Source organism: Cinclus cinclus, chromosome 1 (assembly GCF_963662255.1).
Source record: "Cinclus cinclus chromosome 1, bCinCin1.1, whole genome shotgun sequence".
In the NCBI taxonomy this organism is placed as follows: Eukaryota; Metazoa; Chordata; class Aves; order Passeriformes; family Cinclidae; genus Cinclus; species Cinclus cinclus.
This window is the reverse complement of record NC_085046.1, coordinates 42,646,021-42,672,099: the sequence shown is the minus strand read 5'-3', so window position 1 is coordinate 42,672,099 and position 26,079 is coordinate 42,646,021. Positions and strand designations below refer to the sequence as shown.

The window sequence follows — 26,079 nt, the reverse complement described above, 5'->3', positions numbered from 1 at the left end:
CGCCGGGGTGGCGGCATGGCGGGCTGGGGGCGGCTGGCCCGGCTCGGCGGGCGCCTCTGGGCGGCGGCGGCTCCCGTACACAGGTAGCGGTACGGCTGGGAGAGGAACGGGCTGCTCCGGGGAAGGGGAGGGAAAGAAGAGGCGGCAGGAAGAGCGGGAAGTAGAGCGCGGCTCGGCCCCTGTTGCAGTCCCGAGGTCGTAGAGTTGTAGAATGGCCTGGGTTGGAAGGGGACCTCTAAGATAATCTAGTTCTAGCCCCGCTGCTGTGGGAAGGCACGCCTTCAGCTAGACCGGCTTGCTCAGAGCTGCATCCGCCGTGGCCTTGAAGGCTGCCAGGGATGGGACATACAGAGCCTCTCTGGGCAACCTGTTCCAGTGACTCACCACCCCCACAGCAAAAAAATTTCTTCCTAATATCTAATGTAAGCCTACTGTCTTTCGGTTTGAACCCATTCCCCCTTTTCCTGTCACTGCATGCTATTGTAAGTAGTTTTGCCTCGTCTTTCCTGTAAATTCCGTTCAGGAACTGAAGGTGAAGGCACCTGAGCCGCCCTTTTCCCTCGGCGGCCTCTCCGTGCCCCCGGAGAGGCCTCTGTGTGCGGCCTGCTGGCAGCGCCTGGAAGCTTTGTTCGTGGTGCCAGGGGTTACTGCTGGGGCATTCCAGCCTTAGAAATAGACCCCGTCTTAGAAGTGGCCCCATCCTGCATGGGAGTTACGGCAGGACAGGCGTGTTTGCATCCAAAGCATCTTTGCAGCGTAGAGAGCAACTTGACCTACTGGACATGTTCATTCACTACCTGTACTATTAAATACTCTTTTGTTGACGTTGCAGAGGAATGGAGAGCATCCAAGCCTTTTTCAGCCCTCATAAAATTTATGGCAGGACACTGAGCTGTTTAGCAGTGTTTGTAGAATCAGAGAGGTGTTGGGGCTGGAAGGGAGTTGAGGAGCCAAGTTCTAACTGGGGCTCTAAGTTCCTTCTCACAGTGTGGCCAACCCTGAAGTCAGACTAGGTTGCTCAGGGCTTTGTAGTTCTGGGCCTTGAAAGCCTCCAAGGACTGAATCTGCACAGTTCCTCTAGACCCTAGTGCCAGTGTTTGATTGTCTTCAGGCTGAACATTTTTTTCTTTATGTGAAATCTGAATCCCCACTTTCAGTTCATAGCACTTCTCTCACTCTCCTGGCATGCATCTCATTGACATGGCCTGCCTTGGTCTTGTCAGTAGCTTTCTCACAACTTACTCCATACCACTTGTGGTTGGGACTGTGCATTTCTCCTTTATGAATTTCACTGAGTTTGTTGTTGACTTGTCCCTCTGGCTGGAAGAGGGACACCCTTGAGCGTCATCCACTGCTCCCTTCAAACTTAAGAATGGTGCACTCATCCCATCAGAGACCACTGATAAAGACAGTGAACAGGACAAGTCCCTGAATAGACTCTTGAGGAACTCTACTTGTAATTTGCCTTCTAGTAAGGTCCAAACCATCAGCTGTGACTCCTTCAGCTAATGATCCAGGCGGGTTTTTGCTTGGTTGATAGACAATCCATCCATGCCATAACATCCCGTCTTGGATAGAAGGATGCCACAAGAGATTGTTTTAAAAAGTCTTGCTGAAGTTGAGGTAAACAGAGCCTACTGTTACCTCTTTATTCATGGATCTAGCTGGGGTTTTTTTATCTTAAAAGGAGTGGTTGGTTGGCTTGTTGTTGCTTGCTCCCCTTTGCTATAATTCAGAATACTTAGTCAAATGACAGATAATTAGGTGTTTTATAAATTAGATGTAACATGCATGTTATGAGACACTTTGTACTGATAAGGCACTCAAAACCTTTTCCCACCTCTGAAAAGGGGTCAGCTGGGCTTGGCAGTCAGACACATCAACAGTTCAACATGGTGGCATGAGCATCTTTCTGAAGAGAATGTGGAGTTCCTCAAGAAGATAACTGCAGAGGAGTACAAAGCTCAGACAGCCAGCAAGCTGTGCCCTCTGAAAGATGAGCCGTGGCCACTGAATAAGTGGACACCAGGTGAGGAAGTATCTCTTCTGAAATGCCTGTTCATGCTGAAATTATTGTTGTGTTGTTGCATTCAGTAACATCAGGATTGTGTCTTGTGAAGTATTCTCCTTTTGGCTTTCACATCAATCATTCAGTAAATCTCCTAGTAAAAAGTAAATTTAATACATCAGTTCTCTAAAAAGCATTGAAAATATTATAAGATACTAAGAACCTTTTAAGAGCTTTTAGTTCTTAAGTTTAGTTTTTAGATGTACAGCCCATCCCACTGCTGTACAGCAACAAGATAATAAATTAAGAATTCATCAAAAAGTCTCCTTAGAATATAAAGTGTATGAGCTTAAAAATATTGTTTTGTTAATATTGTTAATAGCTTGTTAATATTGCTGGACTCTGAAGAAAAAATATAGTATATAAAACATCCCACTTCTAGTCTGTGATTACAAATTCTTATGGACTAGAACACAAATTACTGAGTTTTCAAAAAGGTCACGTCATTTGTGTGGTAGACTTGACAGGGTGCCTTTGCAAAGACTGGGGTGGGAGGAACCTCCTACAGTAAACCTTTCAATCGTTTGGCTCTAATACATGGGTGTTGTATTTTGGAGAAAAAAAAACAAACCAAAAGTAGTTTCATTTTCTATCAAACACAACTGAAACAGGTAGAACTTTACTGCTGGTGGGGTTAAAAATCTAAATCCTGCAAGGATTTAGCAGTGTTTTCTCTCCTTCACCTCCTCATGAAAGATCAGAGTTAGTGGGACTTTGCAGATTATTGGATTAACTCATTTAATTATTAAGTGTGAAGGTACATCCATGTTCTTTTTTGATCCACAGATTCCATCAGAGTTGGTGTTGTTGCAGTAAAACTGGGAATGATGCCAATATGGACCAAATCAGGAGAAAAACGTGCTGTCACACTCCTTAAGGTGAAATAAACCATAATGAATTTAGTCTTCTTCACTGTATTCAGATTGCAAACCAGCTGTTTTAAGGAAAAGTGAAACTTACTACTTGTACTGGGTATGAAATCCTGAAAGAAAGCAAAGATTCTTTCACTCCTGTATTCACACCATTTCCATTCTGTTTCTATCCAAACTTTCTAGGAGTGGTCTGCTCTGCTGCCTCAGCTATTCAAATGCTGCAGAGTGAGTGGTGTTACCTAGGTGATGCAACAAAGCTGGGGTTAACTATCCCACTTCACTTATTTTTATTTTTCCACCTGCAGGCATGTTTGGATTAGTTTCACCTTGGTTTCTGAGCCTTTGTAGCTCTGAAGCTGCTTCTTCATATTCTCCTGCAGCTGCTCTTGTCATGAAGCCTTTTGCTGACTGGCTCCTGCCATAAGAGGAGCCACTGCTGTGAAGGCCATCATGTTGACAGGGGAAAGGAGCAGGAGTCTAAAATGGGGGCTCTTACTGTGTGCTTTGCCTGCTTACAATAGGGATTTTGAAGATCTGTGTGAAAACCAATTATAATTTCTAGAGCATTTATGAAATTCATTTGAATTCTATTTTTTTGCTAAAATGAGCCTTCAGTTCATCGGAAAAGTTCAATGTCACTGTAAAAATGTAATACACTGTCTTACTTGTGGGCTGTATCTTTTGTTATGAAAACAGAGGCTGACTTTAGTGTTTTGTTGTCTTAAAGTGTACACATCTGCTTATGCTCAGACAAACACTTTTTCTTTTCTCTAGGTTCAAGATTGCCATGTTTTAAGATACGTTTCAAAGGAAGAATCAGGTGGAAAAACAGCTAAGCTGCTTGTTGGAGGCAAAAATGTATCTCCTTTTTCTGTAAGTGAAGCACATTGGGTGTCACCTTTGGAATAGTGGTTTCTGTTGTGATTACAATACAAAAGTAGCATAAGTTGACTTCTCCAAAAGATTTATTGGCAGACAAGTGTGCTTTGTAATTGATCTTTTGTCACATTCACCTTTGCTGTTTCCTAAAGGGAGTGTAAATTCTTGGTTAAGAGAAAAGCAAGAAGAACTTTTTGAAAGTTTGCCTCTTAATCCTCTAGGAAAGCTGTGGTTTTAGGAATTTGCTTTGATGCGCAGTGTCCCATGCTGGTAAAAGGGTTTGAAGGACCACTAGAAGTAATGTGTGTTCTTCATGTATTTGGAGATGCAGTTGAAATAAGGACTGTAAGAGACACACTTCAGGGGCCTGTTGTAAACTTACTCATATTCATCAGTTGTTTACAGCTTAGTGCTCTAGCTTACTCTTCTGTACTGTCATTTTAGCTATAGTTCTAATTTTTCCCCAGGTCTGTCAACATAGTTTGTCTATAGTTCCGCTGGTAAGTAACTTTAAGACTTATAAGTAACTTTAAGACTTCTCATTTCAAGAAGGTAGCTTCATGATTGTAACTCATCAACAGCCATATCAAAGCTACTCACTTGCTTAGACATCTCAGTTGCTTGATGTGGAATTCCCAGATATCTCTAGTGGCTGGGGTTGTCTGGCAGAGCTGTCATTCCCCAGGATGAGTTATAGATCAAGAAGGAACAAAGCATTCCCTCAAAGGATTGCAGTTTCTGTGATGCATTATTTCTGTAAAATATATTTTTTCAATTATTGCAATATCCTGACACTCATTTGTCTGATTTAGGCAAGTAAAACAATCTAAGGGCTCATGACTACTAAGCAGATTATCTCTGTTCATGATAGAGCTTTTTTGAGGACACAGATTTCCATTTTTCAAACAGGTGGTTGTCTCAGGGCCTCAAAATTAATCTGTGTATTTGTTTCTTCTTTAGTGGAGGTAAGAGAAGAAGGACCTTTTTTCATTTGATAGATCTGTTGACTTTTTTAGTATATTCTGTTGATTTTGGTCAGGATTATACTTCAAGGCCCCATTCTTTTATTCAGTTGCTTTATGCCATGTTTGGCTATCACAGCTTCTGCTTTTCAGGTGTCACTTCAGTCCATTTCCACTTTCCAGGTATGACATTTTTCCTGGAAAAATGGCAGGTGTGTTTTTTTCTTTCCTGTTACTTTGGTGTAAGACATGCAAGAGTCATGAGAATAGTAATTTTCAAGTTGTATTTTGCCCATTAGACTCCTTAGAGTTGATCTTTTAATGAAGATTATGTTACCAGTAAATCTAGTATGTTGTCAGAGTAAAAACATGCCAGAAAAAAGGAGGTATAAAGAAAACTTCTTTTTAAAGAGCTCCTATGAAAATTTCTTCAAGGCAGAACTACCCAAAAAGTCAACTCAAGGACTTTTTAATAGTGTGAGTTATGTCAGAGACTTTCTTTGGTCATAACTGTTCCCAAGTTAGATTCTCTTAATTTGGTTGAACTTAGAATAATTTTAACAAAGAAATTATTCTTTATTCTCAAATATCCTTTAAGAAATCTTTGGTGAGGTCCTGGCCTGAGACTGAGCTGTGTACTACTATTATTATTATTATTATTATTATTATTATTATTATTATTATTATTACATCATCATACTGAGCTCTATTATTATTTTTGGCATCATCATTGTATAAATGTATATTATATATAATATATATAAATATACAATTATATATATATATAATTATATATAAATATATATTATATATAAATATATATATAAATGTATAAATAAACTAGATAGTTCCTAAGGAAGAATTTGGCATGCTGATTCCGAGTAGTTATACTTGTTAAGGTGCTAACAAGTGATTTATTTCTGTGGTTTAGCTGCAAGTTTGGATCACTGTTTTCCTATGTTTATCAGCCTTTTTATGTGTTTCTTTTCTCTCTGAAGTGTCAGAAGTGAGAATTAAAAGAAAGGTGAATGAGACTGTCTTGCATTAGCATAAGCAATTTCTCTTTTGTTATATCCTCATAGGACCATCTGTCTTCCTCAGATTCCTCACAGCTACTGATTTTTAATTAATTCAATCAAAAGATTTCTTCAGTAATATTTCTAACAAAGAATTTTCTGTATTTCTTTGGAGTGTCAAATTGCTTTAAAACTGATAAAGGGGTACTGCATTTTTAGCAAGATTCATGTTTTCTTTTTAGCTTGATGTATGTCACTCTGTGATAAGTGAACAGATTTTTCATGATTTTTTAATGCAAAATTATGCTCAAAAGTACAGTTCTATCAGTGCTTAAACATCTTTTTTTTTTGTCAAAAGTATTTTATATGCTTCCTATGAGTGAGGGTGTATTGATCTTTTTCCTATAATATTGGAAGATGCTGTTGGTGTTTTTAAAAATAAGGAATATCTGAGAATTCACTCAGTGTTCCCCTCTTTAATATTGCTTGTTATGAGGGGTTTGTAAAGACAGCATTGTTTTGTTTGTAAAAATACATCTCTCTGACTTGGCCGTTTGAAGAGGAGGTGTTGTTACAGTAGAACGGTGCAAGGCTGCAGCCTAGAGTAGGATTCTGAGATGTAAGTGAATTTTACACTTTGACTTCATGCTCTCCTTCACCTGTGGTAGCTCTTTTCAGCCACCCTTTCTGAGCACAGGGCTCCCCTTGCTGTAGCTTCAGGCAGTAATTTTGCATAGCTGAAAATAAAGGTTTGCGTATACAGGCGCATAGTAGGAAGTCTGTATCTTTATTTTTCATTCTCACATATAGTTCTGCAGATAAATACAGGTGCTCCACTGATCCCTCAAATATCTGTGGTCTTAGGAGAGATTTTGTATGTAGTTGAGTCTGTTTTTTTAAAGGTATTTGAAGTATTTTGTACTGTGACCTCAAGTTAACAGATCTCTAAAGAAACACTTTTCACTCTCAGAGATTCATAAACTTAAAATTTCTAGTATTTTTCTAAATAAGAGATCCTCATCATCTTGCTTCCTCATTGTTTATAAAACTTCCTCTGTTCTAACACTTTTCAACAAATGTTTGAAAACAAAAGAAAGGGCAACTTGTAGATTTTCAAAACTGTGTTTTCAAATACGCTAAGTAACATTTTTTTAGTTGTCTACATTACTTGCTCTTAAAATACACCAAATAATTTTTGAGAGAGAACTGTGCAGGAGTTTTGAGAAGCAAACCTCAGAGATGAGATTATCCAAGTGTGACAGTATTGTTAGATGCTTAAATTGTTTTCTGCCAGAAATCATTTGAAGGAAGATCAGTTCTATTGCTTTTTTTTTTTCCTGTGGCCACAGTTTTCCTACATCACTGTTTCTGTTGCTTGGTTTTGTCTCAGTGGTCTGCTGTTCTGTGAGGTCTTGTTTAAAACAGCTGAGAATAATTTTAAGTACTTTTTAATTTGTCAGACTCATCTGAAAAAAAAATCCGTGCTTTCATAAGTCAGCAGTGGTTTGACACTGAGTGTACTTGCTATATCTTAAAATATGTGGATCATAAACTTGTTGTTATTAATTTTTCTTTTTTTTGCCCAGAGACTCAGAATTTTCTTCTGTTGAAATTTAAGCATTTCTAGAAGTTTCTGCAAGACAAGAATTTGTTTCTATGGTTTTGTTAGTTAAATAAATTACATTTATCATGGTGTGGAACTAAGTCATCAGAAGCTTTGAAAAAGAGAACCTACTTCTAAATTGCTACAAAACTCCTTTGTAAGTCATGGAAAAAAAGTATCATCTGTCATCTCCACTCTAAATAATTGGTTTCCCTTTTCTGATTTTCAATATCTTCATATATATCTTGTTTATATTAGGTAGCTGTAGGGTAACTTCTTGACAGAAAATAAATGGCAGACACATGAGTTTTAAAATAAATTTTGTGTAGAGATAAAATGCAAGCCTCAGGATGAAATTCTAGTATGATGCATCTGTTTCTCTCAGTGATGTTGATGGCCTGTAATTGTTTTCTGTGCTGGGTTGATTCTTGGATATTTAAAGATGACTTCTTTTTTACGGCTGCTTTTTGTTACAGAAACCAGAGTCTGCACACGAAATTTTTAAAGAAGCTGGAGTGCCACGGAAGCAGAAAGTTGCAACATTTAATGTAACAGATGATGCCATAATTAAGCCAGGTAATCTTTTTGAGCTACTCAGTATTATGCACGCTTATTTAGCATCTGCCACTTGTAGACCTGAATGAAGTTACAATGTGTATTTCAGTGTTGTTTTTTATAGAAATTGCTGAATTCTTTGGCATTAAGCACAAGCAAACCTTTTTCATAGGGAAAATTAGAAGGTGGGTTTTACTTTTTAGCTGAGGAGATGTAGGATTTTTGCTTTTTCCAGGATACTGTGTTTCCATCTATGAGAAAATAAATCCAAATTTACTAATCTGAACATTGAATTAAGAAGTAGATAACTGTAACCTTGACTCACTTATTGGGCATAAATATGAATACAGTTATAGGAAGATCCTTATGAGAGGGACACAGAACAAGTAGTGTTTCTCAGGACCCTGAAATAGCAGCTGGAGTTTTGTTTCTTTGTGCTGCATTCAAAAGTGGGGCAATGGCTGCTATTTCTGACAGCTTGCAAAGTAAAACACAGTAAAACATGTTTATAACAAACATTCTCACTAAAAATCAGTATGGGAAGTTTGGAGCTCAAATACGAAGTTTTGAGTTCCTGAGGTATTATTAGGTAGTGTATTTAGGTTGCATTTATTTGGCAGTTACAGGTATTTTCTGAAGAATTATGTAAGGTAGGAAATTCTAATGTAGTGCATGTTCAGTGTCATTAGTGGAGCTTTTTGCAAGACCTTTTTAAGACAGTGCAGTAACTGATAAAAATCAAATCTGACATGAAGAGGAAGTCTCAACTGATAAATGGAAGCAATAGCTTGAGATAAAGCAGAATTGCAGGTTTTTTGATAAACTGCTTCTGCAGTATGTCTGTTTTGTACATAACATATTTTATGTGCATGATTTTGTGCCATTTGGCAGTTATCCAAGATTACCCTAATGTGTGGATTAGGTAAATATAAAACAAAATAATATGAAAGTTTTTATTCTTGAGACTTAAGAGAGATTTACATCATTTCAGTTGTCATTTATACAGATTTGAGAAAGCATGAAAGCAATTGAAAAAACATGAAACAATTAAAATTTCATTTTTTTTAATGGATGTATAACTGACTGCAAACTGAAATATGCAGACACATTGGAACTTTAATCTGAAGATTAAAGTTCCAATGTGTCTGCATATTTCAGTTTGCAGTCAGTTAATCTGAAGATTAAAGTTCATTTTTAAGGAACTAAGTTATCAATTTTGCCTTGTAGAGTTTTTTAAGGTGATAATTAAAGAATATTTGCACTTGGATTTAAAAAAATCACTGGAGACAAAACAAATCTAAAACTAATATTTTGATAGTGCAAGTACCTAAGGAATTAGTGTAATTACAATGAGGTAAGTGATGTCACTGACCTACAGTAGCACTGTTTCTGCTGAAAGTTCGAGTGTAGACAGTTCCCCAGAGGAGGAAGCTGCACTTTTGCTGTAAACTTCAGTTTGCAAACACTGTGACTTAATAGAGGAAGTGTGGCAATCTTTTTTTTTTTTTTTTAATCCCATTGTTTATAGTAAATGGGTTTTTTTTTTGTGCTTTGTTTGGTTTCTTTGTTTGACATTTGTTTTAAAAACCCTCTACCTTGTGAAGTGCTAGTAGTTCTAAGTGCAGCATATTCTATTTTCTTGCTAAACATATGTGTTACGAGTCTTAACTAATTTGGCACTTTGGACTTTGGCAGTGTGTGAAGGGCAATGTATCTGAGCACCCTCCTTCCTGCTCATCTGAGATTGGGTTATACCCTAAGAAGTGTGCTTAAACAGTAAATACCTAGCATCTGTTTGAGTCAGGCTCATGAAGAAGAGCAAATAAGATGTAAATAACAAGTTCTGTTTCCTTTCCTATGAGTGTAACCTACCCTGAAGGATAATGACTGGGTGGTAGTTTGAGGATTTCAGCACTAATTTGCGCACGATCTCTCTTCTTCTTCTGCAGGTACTCCTTTGTATGCTGCTCATTTTCGCCCCGGGCAGTTTGTGGACGTTACTGGAAAAACGTAGGTGCCTGAGGATTTATCATGTCTTAAATCTGTCCCAGAGAGAAAGGCTGATTTTATTTCTTTTCCTCTCTAATTTGGCTTGAACCCATTGCTCGCAAAAGCCAAAACACAATTGCAATGGTAGTGACAGGAAATTGACATCTATTCACTCATTGGGTCGAAAATATCAAATTATGTTTCTTGATGAGGGTTTCTCTCGATTTTGAACAAGCCAGGTAGACTATTAATACTGTTAAGGCTGAGATTCTGCCTATGTTGTCTCTCACATGCCCATGATTAGCATGGGCAAAGAGATGTTTAATGCAGTATCTCTAGTATGTAAAAATGGAGAATAAATGCTGAAAGGCATTGGTTCCCAAAAAGACTGTTTAATTTTAGTTTGGTGAGATGGAAAGAGAGATGTGGACTGAAAGGATAACAAAAAGACAGTGAATACATTTAGCAGTACAGCAGAGCTGTCAAATTCTGGGGATATTTTTGTTTTGTTTTCCCTCACATTCCAGCTCATGTCCTTGCCAGCAGTGGCTAAAGATCTTTTACTTTAACGTGGGAGGAATAATTTCCTCTCAGACCAATGCAAATACCAAATTAGAGCTCAAGTAATTGAGGATGTTCAAAAGAAAAACTGTCATGTTGTGGCAAAGCCTGGTCCTGGCTCTTGTAGTGCATCTGTGATTTCCCCTGACCAAGAGAACTTCTGTCTGTGTATTTCAGTCTCGTGATACAAAGGTAATATTTGCCATTACATGTTTTATTTTCTCTGCAATGGAGATAGTACCCAGCTACAGTTGTCTCACATGCAGGGTATAATACCTATAAATGTCCAATACTGTTCACAGGATTTTGTCTATGTGGGGAAACCAGCCATATCAACAGAGCTGAGAATGTAATTCTGGTAGAACTACACCTGTCTACATTTGTGAAGGCACTCTATTGAGAAAAACAGTTTAAGGAATTGACTGGAATTAGTATTTTTCCCCAAGTCAGACTTTCTTGTTCAGTACTTAGATCTGGCTTACTATGCATTCTGCTTCTAAATTACATTCAGTGAGCATCCTGTAGGAGACCATAGCTTGTTTGCAAAGCAAAGCACATGATCATTAGGAATACAGTCATTTAATGAAGATTGTGTCAGTCATTGTTAATGCAGAAAAGCTTTGTTTTTCTAGCTTTTGTTTTCTTTTTCCAAGAACTAGGAATGGGATTTTTAGCAGTGTAGAAGATACTGGTGAACAGCCACAGGGTATTGATTTATATCTTTTAGTATTTGAAAATACTAGCAAGCTAAATATAGACTGAGTTCTTGGTCCTGTTCAGTGAACCCATCCTAGATTTTAATTCAGTATTTCTAATATGTTTTGTCGAGATATTTGTATGATCCCATTTCAGAAATTAGCTGTGTGTTTGTACTGCTGATTTGGTATATTTCTTGTAATCCTTCTGTAAAGGTGAAAGAGGTGTTATTTAAAGAGAAAACCCATTTCACCTTTCTGTCAGTGATTCTCTAATCATTCCAGTCTTTCTATATAAACAAATTTTAACCTTTTTCTGTGGCTCATCACATTCTGATTTCTACTTCTTTGGAAGGCTTAATTTATCATGTTCCCTTATCTCTTGGGCAAGAATTAAGTTATGCTACTACATTTCAGTTTTTCTTCTATTCTTTTTCCATGCACTTTCATCCAGCAAAGTCCCATCCAGTCTGGGGAAGGACTTGGAGGGAGGACCTGGGTCTTTCTGACTCAAACCATTATGAAAACAGTAATTCCTAAAAATGTGCTGTCAAGTAAAGTTTTTTAGGAATACATTTACATAAACATGCACTTTACATTTTTGAGTTTGACAGTAATTTTGCTTTAATTGGAGGAAACACAAGAGTGTACAATATTAGAAATCACATGGATGAAAATAGCAGTGCTGTTGGTAATGGCATGATTAATTGTAATAAGTCCTTTAAAAAGGAAAGAAAACTAATGTCACCTCAATGAGGAGATAATATAGTGGAATATAAAGGTTATTTTAATCTTTTGACAACTTTTAATTGTTTGGATGAGCAAGATATCCTTTTGTGCTGTTCCTTCTGCCAAAATGTAAATTAAAAATATGCTCCTTACAAATAAGAAGAGTTCAAACTTCATTTCAGAAGTCTTGGGTTAACTTCTTCATTTGCTTACCAAAATGTAGGGGGGTTTTATATGACTTGTCTTATTTTCATTTTCCCTACAAATGTTTATGTCGAAGTGTTTTGCAGTGTTTGGTTCATGTATACCTCTGTACAGAAAAACATTTTCACAGGAATGAGAGGGTTCAGTTAAAGATTTATGTATGCACTTCATTTTTATTTGAAATCTCGTAATTGTTCAGCATAGTATGAGTGGCTTTTAGAGCAGTGTAGGCAGTGTGTCTGCATGCTGTCAGTCTTCTATAGTGCTGAAATATTTTCCTTAGTACTTATTTTCAGCAATTTAAAAGCTCAATTCATGAGTTTAGCCCTGCAAAGCTTGGAGCTAAAATGATCAACACTATCCAGAAACACTTCTCTCACAGGCTGCAGCTCTGTGGTCCCCTCTGGGGATGGAGCATCTCCCCTCTGAGGAAAGGCTAAGGGAATTGGGATTGTTCAGCCAGGAGAAGAGAAGGCTTCAGGGTGACCTAGTTGCAGCCTTCCAGTGCCTTAAGGGAGCCTATAAGAAAGATGGAGAAAGCATGTGGTGACAGGACAAGCGGCTTCAAACTGGGAGTAGGTTTAGATTAGGTATTGGGAAGAAATTCTTTACTGTGAGGGTGGTGAGGAACATCAGAAGTGTTGTCAGCCCCAAGAAAAAGCCAACAGCAGTTTTGTTGGAAGTAGGCTAGAATTAAGTGGTGAGTCTGGAGTGATGGTTTATTTAAGTTCTGCTTGATTAATGGTGTAATCTGATCCTGAATTTGAATTCTCCATTTGCCCAAAGTGATTTGAGCAAGCAGTTGGAATACGTTTTCCTTGCAGCATCAAAATAATGTTCTTCTAAATTGACTATGTTTGAAGAGTTATTAGCAAAATAAATTGTTGCTTAATTAGAGAGCTTTATTCCAGGAGCTTTCTTAATGAAAGTTCTCTCATTATGTACTGGCATTTTATTTGTATCAAACCTGGAAAATGAGGGTTTGTACAAAATTCGGTGGTTGACCACAACAGCTGCTTTCCTGCAGGTGAAACCATAACAGCTGTAATTAAACTCTATTTTTAACTGGTTTCATGCCATCAGAGGTTTATTCTTCTTGGCTAAGTTTGACAGTAGTGTTTACTTTTGAAATGGTAGCTTTCTATGGTTGTGTGGTTTTCTCTGAATTGCAAGGGCATTTCTGCATCTAAAGAATTTATCATGCCCTGTCATTTAAGGAGAGAATTTATCTGCTCGCTCTGTTGACTGCACAGCTGCAACCCACTTGCAGTTGGTTTTGGAGACTTTGCCAAGTCCGTCTTCCAGGTAGAGATGCCAGAAGTAATCTGCTAGGAAACCGTGGCCAGTAACAGGTAGTTTAAAAGAAAAAAAATATTTTGGCAGAACAGATACGAGTGTTCCTATAGCATAGTTTCTGCCTGTATTTCATAGTTACTGCTCCATAGCGATATGAAAACAGAAAAACACAAGCCTCTCTTAAAGTGTATTTTTCGAACCGTTTTTTACGACTATTGCTGTTTACTACTGCAAGCTTTTAAAATAAGCTGATTCTGTCAGAAAGTGGTGTTACAAAGCCTTGCATCCTTTGGATTCCTGTCTTGTGTTCCCGATCTCCGCCAACCCAGGGCATCTCCTGCAGGTGCCTTAACCTTGTGCCTTGTTAGTAGCACCATGCTCTGACCAACTGATCCAATTTCAAGTTAAATTTAATAATCAGTGCAGCCATAAACACTGTGGTCAGACTTCTCCTTTTGGACACAGACAATGCCAGTTTAACACAACATTTTATTCAGCTTTTCCTTTGTATAGTGGTAAAGTGATTTTTCCTACTGAGTCTGTCCCTGCAGTAAATAGAGAATTCCAAAGCCAGTAATGCTGTCATGTGGCTCAAAGATGAAGGACATGGACTCTGAAAATATATTGTATTTGGTATTGCGGTGTAGAACTTATTTGCTGGATGAGTACGGATTAAGGGAATTACATGTCACTGTACACAAAGCTGCTCTCAAGAGATGAGTTTGCTGTAGTATGGAAAAAAAATGTTCATTCTAAGTAGCCATCTCTTTCCTGTCTCAATGCTTAGGCCTGATGTTAAGTTGTGGTATATGGTATTATTTGGGGTTTTGACTGGGTTTCTGCTTGTTTGTTTGTTTGTTCTGGTGCACACTTGGTGACCGATTCATTATGTCAACTTACTGAGGACAGTCACATCAAGGAACATTTTATGTCAGTCTTATTGCCTCTTTGAGTCTCTTCCAGTGCTTCTTATTCTGTAAAGCAATCTTTAAGCATGGTGCTAAAATATGTTTATGGTATAAAATAAAGATTTTATTTAAGTGTATTCTTCCCTCAGCTGAGGTTAAAGGTAAAAAAATCATGAGCTTAACTGAAATTGTTGGTTATTGCTAGAAACCTTATGTCTGACTAACCTAGGTTTGTTTCTTAATTATTTTTGTTTTCAGAATTGGTAAAGGATTTCAAGGTGTCATGAAAAGGTGGGGATTTAAAGGTCAACCTGCAAGCCATGGCCAGACAAAAACTCACAGACGACCTGGAGCAATATCTACCAATGTGAGGATTCTCATTTCCCATTAAAACACTCTTCAGTGTTTTTAGAACAGCTTGACTAAAACTGAACAAATATAAAATAGCTAGCTGCCACATTTACTCTGTGCTAGCAGGGAATCCCAGCAGCAAAGGGAGTTCAGAAACCTGTATAAGGAGCAGTGCTGTTCTCTTAGGCCTTGATTTATGAATATTCTGTATTGCTGGTAAATGCACATATTTTAACTGAGCTACTTGGCATATTTTGTAATATAGTGAGAGAAATAGTCCTAATACTTCAAAGAGAGTTCTAAGAAGCTTTTATCACAGCATTTATAGATTGGAAAGGATTTTCCTGTTATTTTATCCTGCAGATATTTTCTTTGGAACCCTGGTTCCTTTTATCACCTTGCCTGGCATGTGTAGCTGCTTAATGAAATGATCCCCATAATTTAGTAGGGAATTATTCCCAGAAGTGTGTATGCATTTCTAAGCAGAGTAAAGAATCATATTTTTACATTTCAAACTATAAATAATATTAGTATAAAAGCTCTTTGAGCAGGTTAATTTTAGACTTTGTCTTACAATGGCTGTACAATATTTAAACTGGACTAAGAGGAATTTCTTGCAAACTAATTAGGATCAACTGGATCATAGTACTGAACATGAACTGTCTGTAAATTTCTTAGAGAAATTAAATGTAAAAAAGGATTAATAATGCTCAAGAGAAAAGTAAAAGCAAAAAGGCAGCAGTCAATGAAGTCTGAGTAATTGAGAGTGTAAAAGCATGCCTTACTGATTTATAGTCCTCAGTTTCAGCTGGAAAAAGAATTCTACACCTGGCACTTGTTTTCACTGAAGAATGTAAACATTTGAATACTTAACACTATTTTAGCAGATGGTATTCATCATTACAAAATAACCCCTCTTTACTTTTCTTTAAATTAGAATTTCCTAAGCAGTAATGCTGCATGTAATTTCATAAAGTATATAGAATGAAACATGGTATTGGAAATACGTATGATGGGAAGGAAACAAGGTGAAAGGATGCAACAGGGGAAAAACAATGCTTTGATAGCACTTTCCAATCAATGGTTGGTCATCTCAGATATTTTTGTAATCCAGGACTGTTCAGTAGGGAATCCTCTCTCTAGAGCTGCTGATATCCTGAAATCGTGATTTTTGCAAGAATTAAGAAAAACCCCAAGAAACATGATTTATGAACAACAGAGAGGTGCACGATACAAATCCCTTGATAACAGTGTAGAATTGAAAATTATTTCACTTATTCCTGCCTTTTTTCCCCCACCTTTGTTGCCTAGTTTATGCCCAGCCAGTCAAAAATGGGGTACAGAAACTAAGGAATTCTGGGGAATGGAATTAAAAATTCCATTCTCAAGAATGCACACATGTAAAAAGTTCTGATTTACAGCAGATTCCTTTGATTAGGGAAGGAGGGAAGCTAAAGTATGTATGTGTGTGTGTATATATGTGTATAAAAATTTTGTGATTGTGATCAAGTATTTCAGAACATGTGTAGAGTAAAACCTAACCTCTGGCAGGAGGTATTTAAAATGCTTATCAGGATTAGATTTTTTTTTTATATATATTTTCAGCCTTGAAAATACCAGCATATTTTCTGTGGTGCACCTCTTGAGTATGTAAGTGTACCTCTTGCAGTTAACATGGTGATTTTGACCTTGTTTTTATATAGAAAGCTGCCAAAGTTTATCGTGGAAAGAAAATGCCTGGTAAAATGGGTAACATCTACAGGACATCTTTTGGCTTAAAGGTGAGTACAGGGAATACCAGTGTGTGTATAAGGTAGTGGCATTGCCAAGCAGTGGTGTCCTGTCATCTCTGCCGGAATCCATATAGCAGTGTCTTGAAGTAATCTAGCTGGAAAGACCAGAGCAGCAAATGTGTCCTCCTGTTCTCTTGTGGGTTACAGATAATTTACCTGATCATCCTTTGCGTTTGAGTTAGTCTGGGAAGTGGGATTTGGGTAATAACTTCCACATCCAGTGTGTTTTTCATTATGTCCCTTGACTTCTGCTCTTGAACAGGGAAAACAATCAGGCTTTTGGTGACTTCAGTTAATGTCTCCATACCTATTCCATTGTTCATACCCAACCCAAATCTGCGTTGTTTGAAGCTCTAACTTACTTGATCATGGCCTTTTACTTTCATGTGCAAAAAGGGGATTATAGGTTCTGTTCTGAATTTGTGCATAGCTACAGCAGCTCCTGAGCTATTTAAACTACTCTGTCTCTGAAGGCAACCTCTGCAGTCTGCACAAAAAGCATATTGACCTGTAGTTTGACAAAATATGCTTCTGTTGTTCTCTGTTTGGTACAACTAATTTTTTTGTTGCAGAAAATGTGTGTGTTCAGTTGAGCACCTGATTAAGAAATTAGCATATAGTCACAGGAGCATTTTCATGAGGACTTTTGTTTTATTTTGTCACCTGTAATGTTTTTTAACATGTTGCTGTTAGAGGGGAAAGAGACCTATGAGGTTTGGTTGGTGTTACACTGAACAGAGCTGTTTTACCAAATACAGCCTGGTCATACCTCCCCCTCCCCCCCCCCCCCCCCCCCCTTAAAACTATTTCAGCCTCTGGCTTTAGGAAGCTTTGCACTCAGAGTAACATGTGAGTGACTTTTGTAGCAAGTTTAGGCCTGTGCAGAACATTTTTCTCCCCCAGAGTATCACAGCAAATTACTCAGTTTGGGCTTTGCTGGACTTCTGTTTGTAAAACTGGAAATAGTCTCTAAACAGGACTCAAAGCTGGATTTTTTTTTTTTTCCATCTCCTAGGTGTGGAGGATCAATACAAAATATGACATTATTTATGTAAATGGCTCCGTTCCAGGTCACACCAATTGTCTGGTGAAGGTATGTTTGCTAGTTTCAGTACTGCTATTAGTGACTCCTAAGCTCTTTACAAATCAATTTACAAATGGAAAAACACTGGTAGGATGCAATTTCCATTTCTTCTGAGAAATCTTGTACTGTTGAATTAAAGGGCAGTGGAATCAGTTCTGTGAAAGAGTGTGGTTAGCAGGAGCAGTGGGCACTCTAAATGGCTCCTTCTTAGATTTGCACCTACATACCTTCTGATACACTAGTACAATTGCTGAACCCTGTGGTGTATCCAGGCTATGTCCATCCCTTTGAAGGATAACATGAGCCTGTAACATGGTGGTGAGATTTCCAGAATGTTATTTAAATGTTGTATTTGTGAACAGAGACAGACAGTAAGTCCTGCTGTAGAGGTTATTTAAAGCATTTCTGTACCCAGTAGCAGTTACCTTTCCAAGAAACAGTTGAGATACAGGAAGAGACAGCTCAAGTTCACATTAAAGATGAGTTCCCTTTGGAATCAGTATAAATGTGCCAGTGATATTTTCTGTGGCAGTCTACAGGACTAGTTTTGAATTTAATGGAGACTGTTTCAGTTTTCCATAGACAGTCTTGAGAGAACAGAAGAGTCTAGTAAGTGTTCTTACGATGTAAATAATTCACATCAAAGCAAGCAAAGTGCTTTTTAAGGGTAATTTTCAAAGTAGATTTTTCTTTCTAATTAGGTACATTCTGCACACCTGCAAACAACACTTACTTGGAGGAAATGGTTTCCTTTCTGACTGAATAGAGTGCAGGGTATCAAATGTCTTTGCTGTGAAGGACTGTGAAGAATTTGGTATGCATGTACCTGTGTATCTGACAGTTTTAAATCCTCAGAAGTATTGCAGGGATTTAAATGATCCATGAATAGTTGAAAGCTGAAAACATGAAACACGAAAAGTTGAAGAGCTCATCAAATTCAGATGTTTTCAAATAGTTTATTATCTTCTTCTGTTTTACTGTGGACATCTTATTTGTGGTGCAGAATTCCACAGCTACTGGACCTTATGTACAGCAACCTTGCTTTCAAGTAGGTGTCTTAGCCATAGAAAAATGATGTTTCTCTTGGCAAGGTATCTATAAACTGGTTTTATTTTAATGTCCAGCCCAAGCCTGGGGAATACGTTACATATTTATCTTCCACTATAGTGAAAATTGTTTAAGAGATGTCTGGGAAGAGTAGTTTTCAGGACAGCTTCTGCAAAATTACTGGGCATGGCATCAATTACATAGAATTAAGAGTGTAGTTTGGTCAGCTTTCATCTGTATATTGGACTGAATGACATTTTCTTAACTATGTTCAGAGTATGTTTTTCTAATCCTGAGGCATGAACCTGGTTGCTCTATGTCAGTCTGAAATTTAAGTAGGAATTTATTTTAGGATGTTAGTTTTAAATTATAATGTATGCATACAAGCAAGGTAATGTAGTTGAAAAACTGAGAAATGTTTGAGGCCTGTACTGCATTCTTTGGTCTTAAGCAAGTTCTCTTAAGAGAACTTAAGCAAGAGTTAATTGTTGAAACAGATTGTGTGTCTTGTTGACTTAGTCATGCTGTTAAAATCCACGCTTGGTGGCAAATGCAGGTACACATCTCTCATGTTTTTATCTGTAAGGATGCAACATCTTATGAAGCCACTGAGACTGAATACACTACCTGCCTTTACCAGATGATAACTTTCATTCTAACTAGACTAAATAAACTGGTTTTTATTTCTAATTTTAAGTAAGTTAAGAAAACAAACATTTTTTACACACCTGTAATATAAATTGCTTTTAAAAACTAAGCTGAGTGTGTTAATAGTGCATATTCTTATGTACACCATGAAGATCTCATTCAAATAAATCATTCTTTCCTTGCTGATGAGACACTGCACACTCTGCTTAGAGAAGAACATACACGGGAAAAATGAGGCTTTTCTTCCCTTAGAACTCCTTGCTTAAGATAATAGTATATATGAAAGACCTTGACCAAAGTGCTCCAGACTCAGACTTTCATGGCATTTAAAAATAAATAACATTGTTTGAGATAAAGACACAGCTGTAGGTATTATTGCTATTAAAAAATAGGTTCCCAAAAATTGCTTCCAGTCTTATTTGGAGATGGAAGGCAGTATGCAGTAAGCAAAATTTCATTCCAGTTTGTTGAGCTGGTGGATCCATTCTCTTGCTTTTTCCTTGCATGAGCCATATAAATTACATTGCATTAATTTTTTCCCTTATTTTTTCAAATATATCTGCAAAGAGTACAAAAGGCTTTAATTATAAAATCAGGTAAAGCAATACTATATGATTCTCTTTGGTTTCTGGGGTTTTTTTCCCCCATTAATCTTGCTGCACTCATCTGTGGTGTTTTTAGCTTGCCTTACAGCTTTCTTCCAGGAAGTATTCTTGTGTGCTTATAGAGATTGACTTCCAGTATATTGTTGTATATTTGTTTGGATCTGTTGTTGGGAAGAGGAATTATGGGATATTAGCTGTTGTAATTACTGTTCATTCCACTAAATACCTACCTGTAATTAAGTAGGAATAATGTCTAGGGAATTTGAATCCATCTGTCTTTGAGCTCCAGAGTGAAATATTGCATAACACTTTCCTCTTTATGTGCCTCCAGGGGGAAGGCATTTGTGTTCAGTACCCACTCTGTGTTGCTTGGTAACCATTAAAACCATAGTGCACCTTTAAAGCATATATTTATTTTGTGTTTTGTATTTTTGGAAACTTCGTGCATCAGCACTGTATTCAGACAGAGACTAAGCACTTAAATTTTCAGGTTCTGTTTTCAGCAGAATAAAATTGCAGAATACTAGGATTGATGGTTTTCTGGTTTTAACTAGAATCAGCTTTCATTTGATATTGCACACTGAAGTATGCAGGTAAATAACTGACATCGGTAATGTTTCTAGCTAACTGGCAAACTAATGAAAAAAACTTACTTTACCATGGATTTCTTTCTCAGTTGCAAGGTCTGATAAAATTAAGAAGCTTTAGGAGTGTGCTGGAATGCTCTGAGTTCTTGTGTTACCAGAGTAACATTGCAGAGTAAGCATTTGTGAAATTTGTGTGTTGGGCCTGTCAAGATCGCCTACCTCAAGAAACACCTATTTCTCCCTGGGGTATCTTATTAGATCCCAGGGCCTCTAGTTACCATCTGTAATTGCTTTCTCTTTCTAAAGGTTATGGCTCTGGATTGCTCTCCCAAGTGTATTACCAAAAAGTTCTCTTATTTTGTCATTCAAGAGAGATGCACGAGACTTAACTCTCTTTTTAAGTAGATGCCTTTTAGTGGAGACCATTATAGTATATTATAATTCACAGTGTTATAGTTTGTCTTTGATAGTATTTTATACCTGCCCTAATTTTAAGGCCCCTGATTTTCTTAGGATATTCAGTGTTGATCACTTTCAGTATATCACTTGTAGTGAACACAGAAGTTCTGGCAAATCTTGTAGCCCGTAGGAGTTGCTCAGCAAGTCAAATACTGAACTGACCTGTTTATATGCTAGATCTGTTAAATTGAAGTATACAAGTTGCTTTAGTGTGATGTTCCACTTGAGCTACTAACTTAAGTCTTGAGAATCCTTATTTTTGTTTGGCTCTTTTTTAAGAGAAGTATGTAGTGATTTGCATCCTACTTATTTTGTATCACATTTCCCATTGTTACTGTGCTGTGTTTCTGGTTGTTGATGCCTGGGTTGGGTGCACTCTGCTCAGGTTGAGAACATGCAGGAATAGTTCTATGCCTTCAGTTCTTTCATGTTCTCTGTCCTGTGCCTTGGGCCTCATTCATGGAGTTGTAGGGGGGTTTGTATGGTTGGGTTATTTTTTACGACAAAGTAAGGCTGGTCAGAAATTGATATAATTCTTGGGTTCAGTTTTTATGTCTAACTTCAAAAATAGCAGAGAAACTGAGGTGATGTATGACATCTGGAGAGCTTGTTTCTAATAATTTTCTATATTAAAACACATTTTATGACAAATAGCTTGCACAAATAGCTGCCATTCTTTGCTGTGGTTGTTAACACAGCCTGAAGCACAGTTAAATTACAGATGTGAGTTGTGACTTAAACATCAGTTTTTAATGCTTAAGACCATATTAAGCCATTTGTGGTAATAGATTTCTGAGTTTATATTTGTTTATACTACCCATTATGCTGTCAATATAGGGGACACATGTAAGTGCAGTTTACTAATTGTCTGCAAAACCCTTTATGACTGTTCTAAAGATTTAATGACAAAAACCCAACCAGCTCCAATTTCAGCTTTCTCTAGTATTTTTCTTAATAAAATGAATTGTCAGAGAATACACTGTAGTGGTTATGCCATCATCTGTATAAACCATCTATCTCTAGTATAGTCTACTGTGATATATAGTGCTATTAGCACAGCACTTGAGTAAGCCCAGCATTTATCCTGTGAGGTATACAGCACATGCTTTTATGGATTGCAGGAACAGTTTGGACTATGAGCTTGATTCCTTCTGTGGATGAGAGCCAAATTCACTGGATTTTAGTAACACAGCATGAAAACTTACTCCTTTATTAGGGATGTTCTCAGAATGTTTTCAGGAGAGCGGGAAGAGCTGTGCTGGGTCACCTGCACTTCTTTCCTTTGTACATGCCTATACAGACAAGTGTAGCTGCTGTTGCTTCCCACCAGTGAACCCCTTTATACTGCTGTGAAATTATTGTTCAGGAATCTGAGGTAAGAGATCCAGGGAACCCTTGGTATGCTGGACCCTTCATAAACGTAAAGGGAGTAGTTAAATAATTCTCTTGAGAAGACAGATAAATCATACCATGTGTTAATTGCTAATTGATACTTTCAGGTGTAAAATGAAGTTGAGTTCTTCCTTTAAATACGAGTGATGATGATAATACCCGGTAATAGAATAATAATATCTAACTTATTTAAATTTCAAGGAGAAGAGTTTCGTTTAGCTTGGTAGTGATGCTCTAAGATAGCTCTTTCTTGCTTTAAATTGCATTTGAAATCTATGAATGTAGAAAAAGATGGAAAAAGAGCAGTAGTTTCCCCAGTCAAAAGAAATACTGCATCAATTATGCCAACCAAAAAAAAGAGCATATCAGAAGAAAACTATTTTAACATCAGATGTGTCCTGTGCTTCTGGGATCTGTCAAGCTTCTGAGGAGTTTGGAAGGGGCAAAATGAAACAGTGTTGTACTCCTCTGAGAGCAACAGTGGTCTGTTGGAGATGTTCCATGAGAAAACTATTTTAAGAATTCTCCATATCACACTGGAGATACTGTGTCCAAAATTACTCTTAGCATTAATATGTGATTCATGTAATGTTAAATCTGGACAGAAATTAGGTAAACTAATGCAGGACTGAGATTAGACTGTTGGATTTGCCTTCAGTTAAGAGCAGATGTCTTACTGCTAAATCCTGTCATAAGAAATAGTTTTAAGAAGAAATAAAGAAAAAGATGGGGGGAAGACAAACATTTGAATTCCTTTCATTTTCCAGGTGTCCAGAACTGCCTGCAATGATACAGCCTGTATGTAACAGGACATACTATTTCATGATGAAAGTAATCAAAAATAACAAAAACTAGAGATGAAAAACAAAAGCTAGACATGAAAAACATTTGAATAAGATACACATGAAATGAGTCATAAATAAAACCATTTATTCTAATCTTTCTAATGCTAACTCAGGTAGGGATCATGGGGAGTTTTTGCTGTTGACAGAGAAAGCTTTTGGTGTGTAATAGGATTAGAGAGTAAAGGAGAAATTAGCAAGGGAAATAATAGATAACCAGTGAAGTAATTAAAATGTGATTTCATATAGTAAAATAAACATCCACAATGTATTGAAAGGAAAGAATGATGTCTCTGAAGACACCATCCTTCAGGTGGCATTGCTGAACCTCTCTGACTGTTTCTTCTGGTTGCAGCAAAGGTCTGTGGACTTGGACCTCAGCCTGGTTCATTCCATCCAGATATGCAAAGTAAAATGGAAACTACAGGTCTGTCAGTTCACAAGCCCATAGAGAACAGTTCTATAGAAGAGGAATGATCTACTTGAAAAGCTGCTAAAATCTACTTAGCCATCCTAACCAGTGCAACACACGGAGCCCTTCATCCCCTCATTCTTAAAAGGTTTTCTTTTGTTTATCAAGCCTGCCCTTTAAAAAACATCAAATTTATTGTACATGCCATCTGCAGGAATCCTCATGGACTTTGGGAAAGGTTCAAGTAATAGTAGATATGAACTTGGTAAATACAGTGCTGTCAGAACAGAGCATTCAGTGGGCATAAAATATTTTAATTTAATTTTTTGGCTTAAATCAGAATTGTCCTATGTGAGGTCTTTGTCCACCAAGTAAGAACATATCCTGTTCTTTAAAAGCCCACCGGAAACCAAGAGGAGGAACTTCTCTTTACTAAAATTTTGTCTAATCTCTTTGCACTTTTTTTTAAATCCACTTGAGTATAGTGCCTGAAAGGGATTATTACAGCTCAGGAGGAAGATAATATGTAATAATATAGAAAAAAAGTAATTTAATTTTAAATCAAATTTAAGAATTTGTAGCTTTTTTTTTAAACAGAGATTCCAGCCTTCTGTCTGCTACCACAGACAAACTGCTTTTTGCTGATAGTTCCAGCTACTAATTTTCATCAGAGATTGGAGTTTCAGGGGCTAGATTTTAAATCTTTCCACATGTAGAGAGGTCAGTAAAGGAGTTTCTCTGTGGCACCACAGTTCTTGCAAATGGACTGTCTTAGAGGCTCGTGACAAACTTAGGTACTGATTCCTGGGTGAAGAATTTTAGATGTTTAACTCTGCAGTCAATGAAGAGCTCCGCAATAGCCAGAGGGATTCAATACAGCACATGCACATATCTTTGCAAAATTAGTTGCTGTAATTAGTTTGCATCACACATACAAACGCGTGTCTTGTTTGTTGAAGAGGTGATTACACTGCATAATATAACTTGGAATGTCATGTAGGAGCATATTTGTGGGAAATAAGCACTGTTAAAACAAGCTATACTTCTATTTAAATAACATTTTAAAATACTGAGCAGTGAATTCATATGAGTGGCTTTTGATTCACTGTAATGACGAATTCTGTTAGGATTTTTTTTGTTGTTTAGTTTTGCTGATTTTTAAAATCTCTTTAAGGATGAGTACAAAATGTTACATTCAATAGCCAGGGTTGATATTAAAGTAACTGATGATTATACCTGGAATTCATTAAACAAGTGCAATGTGAATGCTGTTGGGTTTTTCTAATGTGTGCAAGCTGAGTTCTTTAAATTCAAGTGTATCACTGTCTGAAAATCTTCTGTAAGATTTATTAACCCTACTCTCCCCTTCCTGCTTTTCAGGTCAGAGACAGTAAATTGCCTACTTACAAGGACTGCAACAAAAATCCTCCATTCCCTACATTTTTTGCTGATGGAGATGAAGAACTGCCAGAAGACCTTTTTGATGAGGAGATTTTCCAGTTCACAGATCCATCTGTCAAATTTGCATAATGTTCCTCATGTCTTTGAAAACACAGTTTTGTTATTTTCATGTACATTGCAATGCTGTGTAAAAGTAAGCCTATGAATTGCAGTCTGTCCAACTGACTTAAATACTTTTGGTATTGCCATTTTGGTCTGGTAATCAGATTTCCCACTGTCAATCTCAAACCTATACTTAAAGCAACAGGCGAGTCTGAGGGACTGGTTGTAAAGCACACCAAACTGTGTCTTCAGGGACCTTTTGTCCTCTGCCTCAGACTATAAAAACTTACACAATCCTGAAAATTGTTGTTTTGAAGATGGTTCCAGTTCATTTTTTGTTATGTAAAGTATACTGGGCAGTTCTGATCAACCAGAAAAAGGTTCCAGATCTGCTTTGGCATCTAAGGTGGGGGGGACCCATTAAGAGTAATACAAAATAAAACAAGAAAATACACGAGCATTGTTTTTCAGAATGAGCTTGTTTTGCTTCCTTCTTTTATCAAGAGCTCTTTCTCTCCTTTTGCCTTTGTGTTGTTTAATGTAGCAGATACCCATGAGATTTTCTAGAAGGCCGGGGATGGTGGCCATGTGTAGGGTGAGGGAGTGTTTGGGTGGGAGACATTCGGTAGCAATTAGCACTAGGACTGCAGGGGCCACCTGTTTGTCACCTTTGCTAACAGCTTGATCTGAGCTTCACCGAGGGTCCATTGAATTCTCTGTGGGGAAGTCTCCGGTCTGCCATGGTCTTTGTATTGGATTCTTAAGCTGTTACAGGAGTGCTGCTTCAAGGAAAAGAAGTCAGATGTGAGGGATTTGTCTTTATGATAGTGCTCATTTTTCTCTTCTACCCCGCCGTTCAGCAGTAGCTGGGATCATGCCCCTTCTGCTTTTCATTTTGCATGATTTGCTGCTTATAAGTTTGATCTTTTGGATTCTGTAAATTCTCTCACATACAGAAGTACCTTCGTAACTGTCAGTGCCATCTGAGCGCTTCACTGACAAGCCCTGCAGTAGTTCAA

The 26,079-nt window shown here is 37.4% G+C and overlaps 1 protein-coding gene across 1 annotated transcript; it reads left to right on the top strand.

The window, feature by feature from the left end:
* On the top strand, positions 1-25,500 carry MRPL3 (mitochondrial ribosomal protein L3). The gene is made up of 10 exons (XM_062496734.1): positions 1-83; positions 1,851-2,029; positions 2,855-2,946; positions 3,715-3,813; positions 7,877-7,976; positions 9,905-9,965; positions 14,596-14,704; positions 16,392-16,469; positions 17,497-17,574; positions 24,938-25,500. Exons 1-10 carry the CDS (start codon positions 16-18, stop codon positions 25,085-25,087), a joined length of 1,014 nt encoding a protein of 337 aa, XP_062352718.1. The 5' UTR covers positions 1-15; the 3' UTR covers positions 25,088-25,500.
* Positions 25,501-26,079: the final 579 nt, after the last annotated feature.

Coding starts and splice junctions, on each gene's coding strand:
- MRPL3 (XM_062496734.1), top strand. CDS start 16: ATGGCGGGCTGGGGGCGGCTGGCCCGGCTCGGCGGGCGCCTCTGGGCG. Junction 84..1,850: donor GCGGCGGCTCCCGTACACAG/GTAGCGGTACGG, acceptor ACCTCTGAAAAG/GGGTCAGCTGGGCTTGGCAG. Junction 7,977..9,904: donor TGATGCCATAATTAAGCCAG/GTAATCTTTTTG, acceptor CTTCTTCTGCAG/GTACTCCTTTGTATGCTGCT.